General features: G+C 44.7%; 1 protein-coding gene across 2 annotated transcripts in view; it reads right to left on the bottom strand.

The window, feature by feature from the left end:
- Positions 1–10,534, bottom strand: part of LOC112251286 (neurturin) — a 38,828-nt gene extending 28,294 nt beyond the window's left edge. The window contains exon 1 of one of the 2 annotated variants that reach the window (XM_024422198.2): positions 10,345–10,534. Coding sequence is in view for 1 of the 2 variants with exons in the window: in XM_024422197.2 (XP_024277965.1) it covers positions 9,797–9,827 (31 nt within the window). In the remaining variant the exon portion in view is untranslated. Of the gene's footprint in view, positions 1–9,796; positions 10,272–10,344 lie in introns of those variants that run through there. The other variant, XM_024422197.2, reaches the window with a different exon arrangement.
- Positions 10,535–11,683: the final 1,149 nt, after the last annotated feature.

The following is an 11,683-nucleotide window of genomic DNA, read 5'->3' as shown; positions in this document are numbered from 1 at the left end:
GTCTACAGTCAATCACGGACTACAGGAAGAAACCCAGCCCAGTCACGGACCAGGATGTCTTGCTCCCAGGCAGACTAAATAACTTTTTTGCCCGCTTTGAGGACAATACAGTGCCACTGACACGGCCTGCAACGGAAACATGCGGTCTCTCCTTCACTGCAGCCGAAGTGAGTAAGACATTTAAACGTGTTAACCCTCGCAAGGCTGTAGGCCCAGACGGCATCCCCAGCCGCGCCCTCAGAGCATGCGCAGACCAGCTGGCCGGTGTGTTTACGGACATATTCAATCAATCCCTATACCAGTCTGCTGTTCCCACATGCTTCAAGAGGGCCACCATTGTTCCTGTTCCCAAGAAAGCTAAGGTAACTGAGCTAAACGACTACCGCCCCGTAGCACTCACATCCGTCATCATGAAGTGCTTTGAGAGACTAGTCAAGGACCATATCACCTCCACCCTACCTGACACCCTTGACCCACTCCAATTTGCTTACCGCCCAAATAGGTCCACAGACGATGCAATCTCAACCACACTGCACACTGCCTTAACCCATCTGGACAAGAGGAATACCTATGTGAGAATGCTGTTCATCGACTACAGCTCGGCATTCAACACCATAGTACCCTCCAAGCTCGTCATCAAGCTCGAGACCCTGGGTCTCGACCCCGCCCTGTGCAACTGGGTACTGGACTTCCTGACGGGCCGCCCCCAGGTGGTGAGGGTAGGCAACAACATCTCCTCCCCGCTGATCCTCAACACTGGGGCCCCACAAGGGTGCGTTCTGAGCCCTCTCCTGTACTCCCTGTTCACCCACGACTGCGTGGCCATGCACGCCTCCAACTCAATCATCAAGTTTGCGGACGACACAACAGTGGTAGGCTTGATTACCAACAACGACGAGACGGCCTACAGGGAGGAGGTGAGGGCCCTCGGAGTGTGGTGTCAGGAAAATAACCTCACACTCAACATCAACAAAACTAAGGAGATGATTGTGGACTTCAGGAAACAGCAGAGGGAACACCCCCATCCACATCGATGGAACAGTAGTGGAGAGGGTAGCAAGTTTTAAGTTCCTCGGCATACACATCACAGACAAACTGAATTGGTCCACTCACACAGACAGCATCGTGAGGAAGGCGCAGCAGCGCCTCTTCAACCTCAGGAGGCTGAAGAAATTCGGCTTGTCACCAAAAGCACTCACAAACTTCTACAGATGCACAATCGAGAGCATCCTGGCGGGCTGTATCACTGCCTGGTATGGCAACTGCACCGCCCTCAACCGTAAGGCTCTCCAGAGGGTAGTGAGGTCTGCACAACGCATCACCGGGGGCAAACTACCTGCCCTCCAGGACACCTACACCACCCGATGCTACAGGAAGGCCATAAAGATCATCAAGGACATCAACCACCCGAGCCACTGCCTGTTCACCCCGCTGTCATCCAGAAGGCGAGGTCAGTACAGGTGCATCAAAGCTGGGACCGAGAGACTGAAAAACAGCTTCTATCTCAAGGCCATCAGACTGTTAAACAGCCACCACTAACATTGAGTGGCTACTGCCAACACACTGTCAATGACACTGACTCTACTCCAGCCACTTTAATCATGGGAATTGATGGGAAATGATGTAAATATATCACTAGCCACTTTAAACAATGCTACCTTATATAATGTTACTTACCCTACATTGTTCATCTCATATGCATACGTTGATACTGTACTCTATATCATCGACTGCATCCTTATGTAATACATGTATCACTAGCCACTTTAACTATGCCACTTGGTTTACATACTTATCTCATATGTATATACTGTAGTCGATATCATCTACTGTATCTTGCCTATGCTGCTCTGTACCATCACTCATTCATATATCCTTATGTACATATTCTTTAGCCCCTTACACTGTGTATAAGACAGTAGTTTTTTTGGAATTGTTAGTTAGATTACTTGTTCGTTATTACTGCATTGTCGGAACTAGAAGCACAAGCATTTCGCTACACTCGCATTAACATCTGCTAACCATGTGTATGTGACAAATAAAATTTGATTTGATTTGATTTGATTTGAGAGAGAGAGAGAGTCAGAGAGAGTCAGAGAGAGAGAGAGAGAGAGTCAGAGAGAGAGTCAGAGAGAGAGAGAGAGAGAGTCAGAGAGATTATCTGAGTCTGTAGCCTACTATACAAGCATTATTCAAACATGGGCTTTACTTTCTTTGACGACTTATAAAAGGCTTTATAGAGCATTCAGAAAGTCATCATTGGCATTTCATAAATGCTTTACAAATCATTTATAAGTTAAACATTGTCTCAAGTAATTTGGGTGAAAGTTTCAAATTGAAAATGTGCTTTGCACCAACAATTGTACTTGCTATGGTGTGAGTAGCTAGGTAGAGAAAAAGAGTAGCTGGGTCAGAGAGAAGTGTGGGGGGAGAGAAGAGGAGCTGGCATGGTGTCCTCTCTCCACTGCTGGGGACATCACATCCACATCTGTGACTCAGGCTTTCTGGGAGAGGTTAGCTCTGTTTACACACATGCCAATATACTGCATTGCCACAGCAAGTTGTTTGGAGTAGACAACTCAATTCCAAAAGCTTTTCCTAGTAATTATCTTCCCCTCCGCAGAAAACCAGCAGGATCCTGGGTCTCCTATTTAAAACACTGACTACGGCACCCTATTCCCTATATAGTGCACTACCTTTAACCAGAGTGCTATGGGCCCTGGTCAAAAGTAGTGCACTAAATAGGGAATAGGGTGCCATTTGGGAAACACAGGTATTTGTATGCACTTCTCTGTTAAAACAAGACAAAATTAATGAGGCATTTTGAACTCTCACTAGGGTGGGAACCACTTTCACTTGACATATTTCTGCTTATAAAAATTAATGCATTGCAGCATGATTGCTCACTTTCTTTGGTGGTATGGTGTTATACTACTGCATGTTTTGTTTCCTCCAAGCCATTTGAAATTGGAAAAATTATAGTTGAGCTGTTCACTATGTTAATAAAGAACCTCCCAGAGGAAGTTGCGCCACTATTTCAACGTAATTTCCCGTCCTAGAGAGGAAATTCTCGTTTAGGTTCCAGCGCCAAAGAATGACGAAGGCTACTTACACATTCACAATTTGGTTGTGGGAATATCCACGTAGATTAATAAACAGAAACAAATAGGGCACTGCTAAACTCTTGTTAACTTTATCTATCTAGCTAATGTTATGTTGTTGCAGTTTTTTTTTACTATACTGAATTCAAAAGATTAGCCGGGTGGGTGGTTCTGGAAATAGATTTATCATAAGCATTGATTTAGGGAAAAGTTTTCCAGAGATGGAAATAACTGGCCTATCTCAAAAGTGTTGGTATCTTCCATAAATTGTGTCAGAGAATGCACCATAAAAATAGTTTTAAAGAATAAGATGAAGCTCCAGTAATATGAACAACTATTGGAATATATTTCCATTGTAATGGACACAGTGCAACCTTTGGTAGGTAGGCAGGCTTAGCTGGCAGGCTTCAGCTGTGGTACAAATCAAATCAAATTTTATCAGTCACATGCGCCGATATACAACAGGTGTAAACCCCACAGTGAAATGCTTACTTATGATCCCATAACCAACAGTGCAGTTACCAAAAATATGGATAAGAATAAGAGATGAAAGTAACAAGTAATTAAAGAGCAGCAGTAAAAAAAATAACAATATACACAGGGGGGGTGCCGGTACAGAGTCAATGTGCGGGGGCACCGACTAGTTGAGGAAGTATGTACAGGTAATTAATGTGACTATGAATAGCTGACAACAGAGAGTGGCAGTGGTAAGGAGGGTGGGGACAATGTGAATAGTCTAGGTAGCCATTTGACTAGATGTTCAGCAGTCTTATGGCTTGGGGGTAGAAGCTGTTTAGAACCCTCTTAGACCTAGACTTGGCGCTCCGGTCCTGCTTGCCGTGCGTTAGCAGAGAGAACAGTCTATGACTAGGTTGGCTGGAGTCTTTGACAATTTTTAGAGCCTTCCTCTGACACCGCCTGGCATAGAGGTCCTAGATGGCAGGAATCTTGGCCCCAGTGATGTACTGGGCCGTTCGCACTACCCTCTGTAGTGCCTTGCGGTCAGAGGCCGAGCAGTTGCCATACCAGGCAGTGATGCAACCAGTTTAGGATGCTCTCGATAGTGCAGCTGCAGAACCTTTTGAGGATCTGAAGACCCATGCCAAATCTTTTCAGTCTCCTGAGGGGAATAGGTTTGTCGTGCCTGCTTCACGACTGTCATGGTGTGCTAGGACCATGTTAGTTTGTTGGTGATGTGGACACCAAGGAACTTGATGCTCTCAACCTGCTCCACTGCAGCCACGTCGATGAGAATGGGGGCGTGCTCGGTCTAATTTTTCCTGAAGTCCACCATCACCTCCTTTGTCTTGATCACGTTGAGGGAGAGGTTGATGTCCTGGCACCTCACTGCCAGGTCTCTGACCTCCTCCCTATAGGCTGTCTCGTTGTTGTCAGTGATCAGGCCTACCACTGTTGGGTCATCGGCAAATTTAATGATGGTGTTGGAGTCGGGCCTGGCCGTGCAGTCATGAGTGAACAGTGGGTACAGGAAGGGGCTGAGCACACACCCCTGAGGGGCCCGCGTTGAGGATCAGCATGGCGGATGTGTTGTTACCTACCCTTAGCTTATTGATGAGCTTTGAGGGCACTATGGTGTTGAGCGCTGAGCTGTAGTCAATGAATAGCATTCTCACGTAGGTGTTCCTTTTTTCCAGGTGGGAAAGGGCAGTGTGGAGTGCAATAGACACTGCATAATCTGTGGATGTGTTGGGGCGGTATGCAAATTGGAGTGGGTCTAGGGTTTCTGGGATGATTGTGTTGATTTGAGCCATGACCAGCCTTTCAAGACACTTCATGGCACTTCAGACGTGAGTGCTACGGGTCAGTAGTCATTTAGGCAGGTTACCTTAGTGTTCTTGGGCACAGGCACAATGGTGGTCTGCTTAAAACATGTTGGTATTAAAGACTCGGACAGGGAGAGCTTGAAAATGTCAGTGAAGACACCTGCCAGTTGATCCGTGCATGCTTTGAGTATACACATCCTGGTAATCCATCTGGCCCAGCGGCTTTGTGAGTGTTGACCTGTTTAAAGGTTTTGTTTACATCAGCTACAGAGGGTGTTATCACACAGTCATCCAGAACACCTGGTGCTCTCATGCATGCTTCAGTGTTGCTTGCCTCGAAGCAAGCATAAAAGGCATTTTGCTCGTCTGGTTGGCTCGCGTCACTGGGCAGCTCGCATCTGGGTTTCCCTTTGTAGTCCGTAATAGTTTTCAAGTCCTGCAACATCTGACGAGCATCAGAGCTGGTGTAGTAGGATTCAATCTTTATCCTGTATTGACACTTTGCTTGTTTGATGGTTCATCTGAGGGCACAGCGGGATTTCTTATAAGCGTCCGGATTAGTGTCCCGCTCCTTGATAGCGGCAGCTCCACCCTTTAGCTCGATGCGGATGTTGCCTGTAATCCATGGCTTCTGGTTGGGATATGTACGTACAGTCACTGTGGGAATGACGTTGTCCATGCACTTATTGATGAAGCTGATGACTGAGGTGGTGTACTCGTCAATGCCATTGGATTAATACCGGAACATATCCAGTCTGTGCTAGCAAAACAGTCCTGTAGTGTAGCATCCGCGTCATCTGACCACTTTCGTATTGAGCAAGTCACTTGTACTTCCTACTTTAGTTTTTGCTTGTAAACAGGAATTAGGAGGATAGAATTATGGTCAGATTTGCCAAATGGAGGGAGGGGAGAGCTTTGTATGCATCTCTGTGTGTGGAGTAAAGGTGGTCTAGGAGTTTCTTCTCTCTGGTTGCATATATGTGACATGCTGGTAAAAATTTGGTATAACTGATTTAAGTTTGCCTGCATTAAATTCCACGGCCACTAGGAGTGCCGCTTCTGGGTGACCATTTTCTTCTTTGCTTATGGCCTTATAGATTTGGCTGAGACCAGTCTTAGTGCCAGCTTCGTTCTGTGGTGGTAAATAGATGGCTAAGAATAATATAGATGAGAACTCTCTTGGTAGATAGTGTGGTCTACAGCTTATCATAAGGTACTCTACCTCAGGCGAGCAATACCTCAACCTCTTTAATATTAGACATTGCGCACCAGGTGTTATTGACAAACAAACACACACCCCCACCCCTCGTCTTAACAGAGGTAGCGTCTGTTTTGCCGGTGCATGGACAATCCCGCTTGCTCTATATTGTCCGTATCGTCGTTCAGCCACGTTTCGGTGAAACATAAGATGTTACAGTTTTTGATGTCCCGTTGGTAGGATAATCTTAATCGTAGGTCATCAATTTTATTTTCCAATGATTGTACGTTAGCAAGAAGAACGGATGGTAGGGGGAGTTTACTCTCTTGCCTACGGATTCTCAGAAGGCTGCCCGATCTGCAGCCCCTTTTCCTGTGTCTTTTCTTCACGCAAAAGGCGGGGGTCTGGGCCTGTTCCAGTGAAATCAGAATATCCAACTCGTTAAAGGAAAAAGTTTCTTCCAGTCTGTCGTGTATAATCGCTGATCTGATATGCAGAAGTTATTTTCGGTCATAAGAGACGGTAGCAGCATTATTATGTACACAATAAGTTTTAAAATAAGTTACACAAAACGTACAAAAACTAACAGAATAGCACAATTGGTTGGGAGAATGTAAAATGTCAGCCATGATCTTCGGCGCTAACTTAGCAGCTGTGTATTATTAATAAACAATGCCATGCTGGTGGATGGTAAAATTCAAATAAAACCCAGCCCTGAAACGGAACGTAGGCTGAAAATAATTTGTATGTCATATCATAGGAAAATACACCGCATTCACGTGGATTAACATGAAATGTGAAGTTTGGATTATATGAAATATATCATATTTTGACTTAAACAATGACTTATGGACTTAAATCGTTGTGCAACATCATGGGTAAGCTCTGGCCATCATTTTTCAGCTCAAAAAAGTGGATTTCTACTGGTGTGAGCGTTTAATGTCAAGGGTGGTCTGGTGTCAAAGTATGTTTCCATATCTGCAACAGTGATCAGCTGAGCAGGGCCTGTTATGACCTCATGTCATGCTGTACGAGGTCATGTGAACAGAGACCCTATCAGAGGACAACTAATAATGTACACACAATTGGCAGACACACACTCAGTAACATTTAAACTATCTACTAACCTTAACCCTTCTGGGTTCTGACTGAGAGCAAGGGGTCCGACTGAGAGCAAGGGGTCCGACTGAGAGCAAGGGGTCCGACTGAGAGCAAGGGGTCCGACTGAGAGCAAGGGGTCCGACTGAGAGCAAGGGGTCCGACTGAGAGCAAGGGGTCCGACTGAGAGAAAGGGGTCCGACTGAGAGACTGAAGAAAGGGTCCGACTGAGAGAAAGGGGTCCGACTGAGAGAAAGGGGTCCGACTGAGAGCAAGGGGTCCGACTGAGAGCAAGGGGGGTCCGACTGACTGAGGGGTCCGACTGAGAGCAAGGGTCCGACTGAGAGCAAGGGGTCCGACTGAGAGCAAGGGGTCCGACTGAGAGCAAGGGGTCCGACTGAGAGCAAGGGGTCCGACTGAGAGCAAGGGGTCCGACTGAGAGCAAGGGGTCCGACTGAGAGCAAGGGGTCCGACTGAGAGCAAGGGGTCCGACTGAGAGCAAGGGGTCCGACTGAGAGCAAGGGGTCTGACTGAGAGCAAGGGTTCTGACTGAGAGCAAGGGTTCTGACTGAGAGCAAGGGTTCTGACTGAGAGCAAGGGTTCTGACTGAGAGAAAGGTGCATGTCACACCCTCTGTATCTCCCAGCTCTACTGATCCACAGATATTGCCCGGGCCTATACTCGATGCGCTCTAGACAATTCCACTATTGTTGTCACATATGGCACAACAACCAACGATACAAAAGTTTCCTACAGCACATTCAGTATGGGACCAAGCTACCAGTTAAGGATGGAGTATGAAGTATGGCATTTGGAGTATGGGCTGCTACTCTAACTGGTTGTTAATGGTGAGGTCTGACCTGACCCTTAGAGGGGACTGAAAACTGGAGGTGTTTGTCATTACTACCAGGCCTCTCATTAGTCCTCACTGCTATAAAGCAGACTGACGTTATTCTGCCACAACCTGACTGCAGCCCATAACTCTCCCCAGCATCACACAGCAGAGCACCCATGCCCTATCCCTGCCTTACCCCTTCCTTATGGATTACTACATGGACTCTGTTGGGCTTTGGTGTATCCTTTAGAGGAGGATATGTACTGCAACACTGCAAGATTTTAAATTCAGAGGAAAGACTACTACTACAAACCAATTGCCTTCCTTTCATTTCAAATTAAACAATCCCACCATTATTAATGCATTTTATCTGGTAAGAGGATAGCGATATAATTTACTGCCTACATGAAGAGGCCATAGTTCCATGAGAGAGCAGACAATGGACCTATTCAACATTCTAGACACATTTGTAAAAATACCTTGAAAGGACAGATGGATGGAGAGAGGGATGGAGAGAACGAGATAGATAGAGAGAGAGAAAGAAGCTTGATGGTCATTTGCTCCAGCCTCAAGTAACTGCAGATAACAAGCAGTGTCCGCACCTAGGGCCTGGGTAAACCCATTTTGAACTTTAAAATAGCCTATTTTTCTAATGCAATTTTCAGCTTGGTTTCATTCATCAGTAAAAACACTCATGTTAGAAGAAAAACAAGCTTGTCAACTTGATACACATGTCAAGTAAAAAATAGCTAACATTAAAATGAAAATGGCAAAGGTGAACAAATTAACATCCACACCAATGAAACTGCCTCTTTAGAACTAAAATACTGCTCCGGACCCAGAGCTAAACAATTTAATCACACAAGTAGCAGGTGGTTTGTCGCCCTCTTTGGAAAACGCTTAAGAGGGTGTCGAGTTCAATATCACCACACAGACTGACATCTGCGACCAGGAAAATAAAGTGACCTGACGATGGATGAAACAAACAGCCTGAAATCACAATTTCTCCATGCACCAGTCGGTCCTGCACTCGCTCCAACGAATATCCTTCCATGATTCCCATGCATTTACGCATATGTGGTAGATGTATATTGTACTATCCAACTATCTAATAAAATAAACACTAGACTTTGTAGATATTTAACATCTCCTTCGTTGACAGTGATTTCTTGGTATACATTATTTGAAATCTCTGCATTTCAAATTAGAAGAGGAATATATTTGTATTTATTTTTTGCGCCCAAGTGGATAAATGTTTTAGAAACACAAACATGCATACAGAAAAATAACACAGCTATACAATTTGTACTGAATGTAATTAAAGTTTGATTGTTTATTATCGATAACTTTATTATTATGTTAATATTATTGGTATATTACTAATATTGTCATTATTATGACCACCATTATCATTCGTTGTAGTAATAAATTACAATTATTATGTAGAAGAAGTAGAATTAGCATTTCTGTCAGAGTTAGATGCATATGAATATAAACTAATATAGGTTGGATTACAAGTCAAAGGACTTGGCACATTTGGCACAAAGTCAAATGATCATTACAGAGCGCAGCTGAAGGGAGTCCAATTCATGCCGCGCAGGAGTTTGAACATGACTGCAATAACTAGTCTGCAATTACTGACATATTATATCGGCTACATCGACATTGTTTGCTTGTGTGTGGTAATTTAAAACATTAAACTTTGCTGTAAGCAAAAACAAACATTAAACATAGATTATACAATTAGCCAACAAAACAATAGTGTTTATTTTAATCTTACCTTCACCGACTCCGACAACCTTCCCAATCATGGACGTGTGTGTGAGCAGACAAATATCAACCTTATAAGACCAAAACAATCTAAATGCAATTGCACTTTATTCCTTAGAAATATTTCTCTGGATTCCTCTCTTACATACACTGGCATACTTGCGCAATCTTAATTTTAATTAAAAATATGCAGCCAAAGTTTTCTGAAAAACTTCCAGATAGACAGGCTATGATAAGAGTTCCATACAGAACTTCACTTGATCATGGGATTCTCTGTATGTTCCACAATGGATGCGCCCGAGATGCGTTATGGTCCGCGTCACAGGTATCGTTCTCATTGAATAGAAAACGTCTCCCTCTTTCTTCACTGAAAACTGCAGATGTTAGTGTTAAATTGTAGCTCCAAATACAGATGTGAGTTGGCTCAGGTTTTTTAAAGCCTGGGGTGGTGTCAAATTCCACCGTCTATCACATGATCCCAGCCCACAATAGCCTACACAGGTTGCTTTCTGTGAAATGACACTCAATTTACAAACGCTCATGATTAGGCCTACTTACTATTTCGGTTCCTTATTTTAATCTCTACATTAACTTGATTCCGTATATCGTTCTTCTACGTCCAAAGTTGACCCGGTTCAGTTAGAATGGTTGGCGTGTCCCATTTAGATTCCAAAGGATCGCGCGCGTGCGGCGGTGTCTATTAACTGCGCATGTTAAATGAGTACTAGAAGGCAACCTATAGGAGAGAGCTGTACACCCATTTCATGAGCGTCAAATGCAACCACACTGCTGGTATTAACTTTACACACTGCACTGCAGTACTTGTATAATGTGTTATCTCATGAAAACAATGAAACCGACAAAATGACCCATGGCAATCATAATTTGACATCTAGTAACATGTAGAATTGTTGTAGAATTGTCTTGTCGTTTTGCCTGTTGAATGACCCTTGTGATCGTTTATCATATCAGTAGCCTACTTGCTTGACATAATAAACTTAAACAAAGGTTCTTTGTTTTAAAATAGGTTGAATTTCAAGTGTTTTTATTTATTTTTACAATCCATGCACAATTACTTGATGCCTAATCAATACCCACACTTTTCTATGTGACCGCAATTGGCCCAATGCTTGTTTCTGAGATAAGGCCATTCAAACCACCAGTCACACACTTAACAATTGATAAAACAAACCTCAGTAATGAGCCAGGCTACGTCCCAAATGGCAACCTATTCCCTATATAGTGCACTATGGGCCCTGGTCAAAAATAGTGCACTAAAAAGGGAATAAGGTGGCATTTGGGATGGAAACTTTCATGACCAAACTTCCCGCAAGCGACTGGGGTGCAATCTGAATCTCAAGCTTTAGAGGTGTTATCAAGATTGGCCTGGAATCCAACCCACCCGACTGGCTACAAGGCCAGGGCCAGCCAGCTCTGAACTCTACACGTCTGTCCCAAATGGCACCCCATTTCCTATGTTTTGCACTACTTTTAACCAGAACCCATAGGTCTCTGATCAGAAGTAGTGCACTATATAGGGAATAGGAGGCTAAGGGGGCCATTTGGAACACAAACTAAACCGCTTTTCCAGATTGTGGATATCTTCTCCACCTCAGGAGCACGAAGCCATAGCATCTTCAGTCCAGGCGGTGCCAAACAGCAGATTAAAGCCCCACAGAGGGTTGCCTTCTTTGGGCAGCGATGGATGCTGACTGGCTCACTGGGTGCTGCTGGTGCTTGACCCAGCCACACTCCGCTGGCCGAGCTTTGGTCAGCCTGGGAGGCTGCCTGACGGGGTGAGACCAGCCAACGTGCCATCCTGCCTGGAGCTAGGGCATGGAGACAGGACAGGAGGCTGACTGGTGCTTGACTGGGGCACTGGGGCAGGAGACAGAAG

This window comes from Oncorhynchus tshawytscha, linkage group LG05, assembly GCF_018296145.1.
Source record: "Oncorhynchus tshawytscha isolate Ot180627B linkage group LG05, Otsh_v2.0, whole genome shotgun sequence".
Taxonomy (NCBI): Eukaryota; Metazoa; Chordata; class Actinopteri; order Salmoniformes; family Salmonidae; genus Oncorhynchus; species Oncorhynchus tshawytscha.
This window is presented reverse-complemented; position numbering and strand designations above follow the sequence as displayed.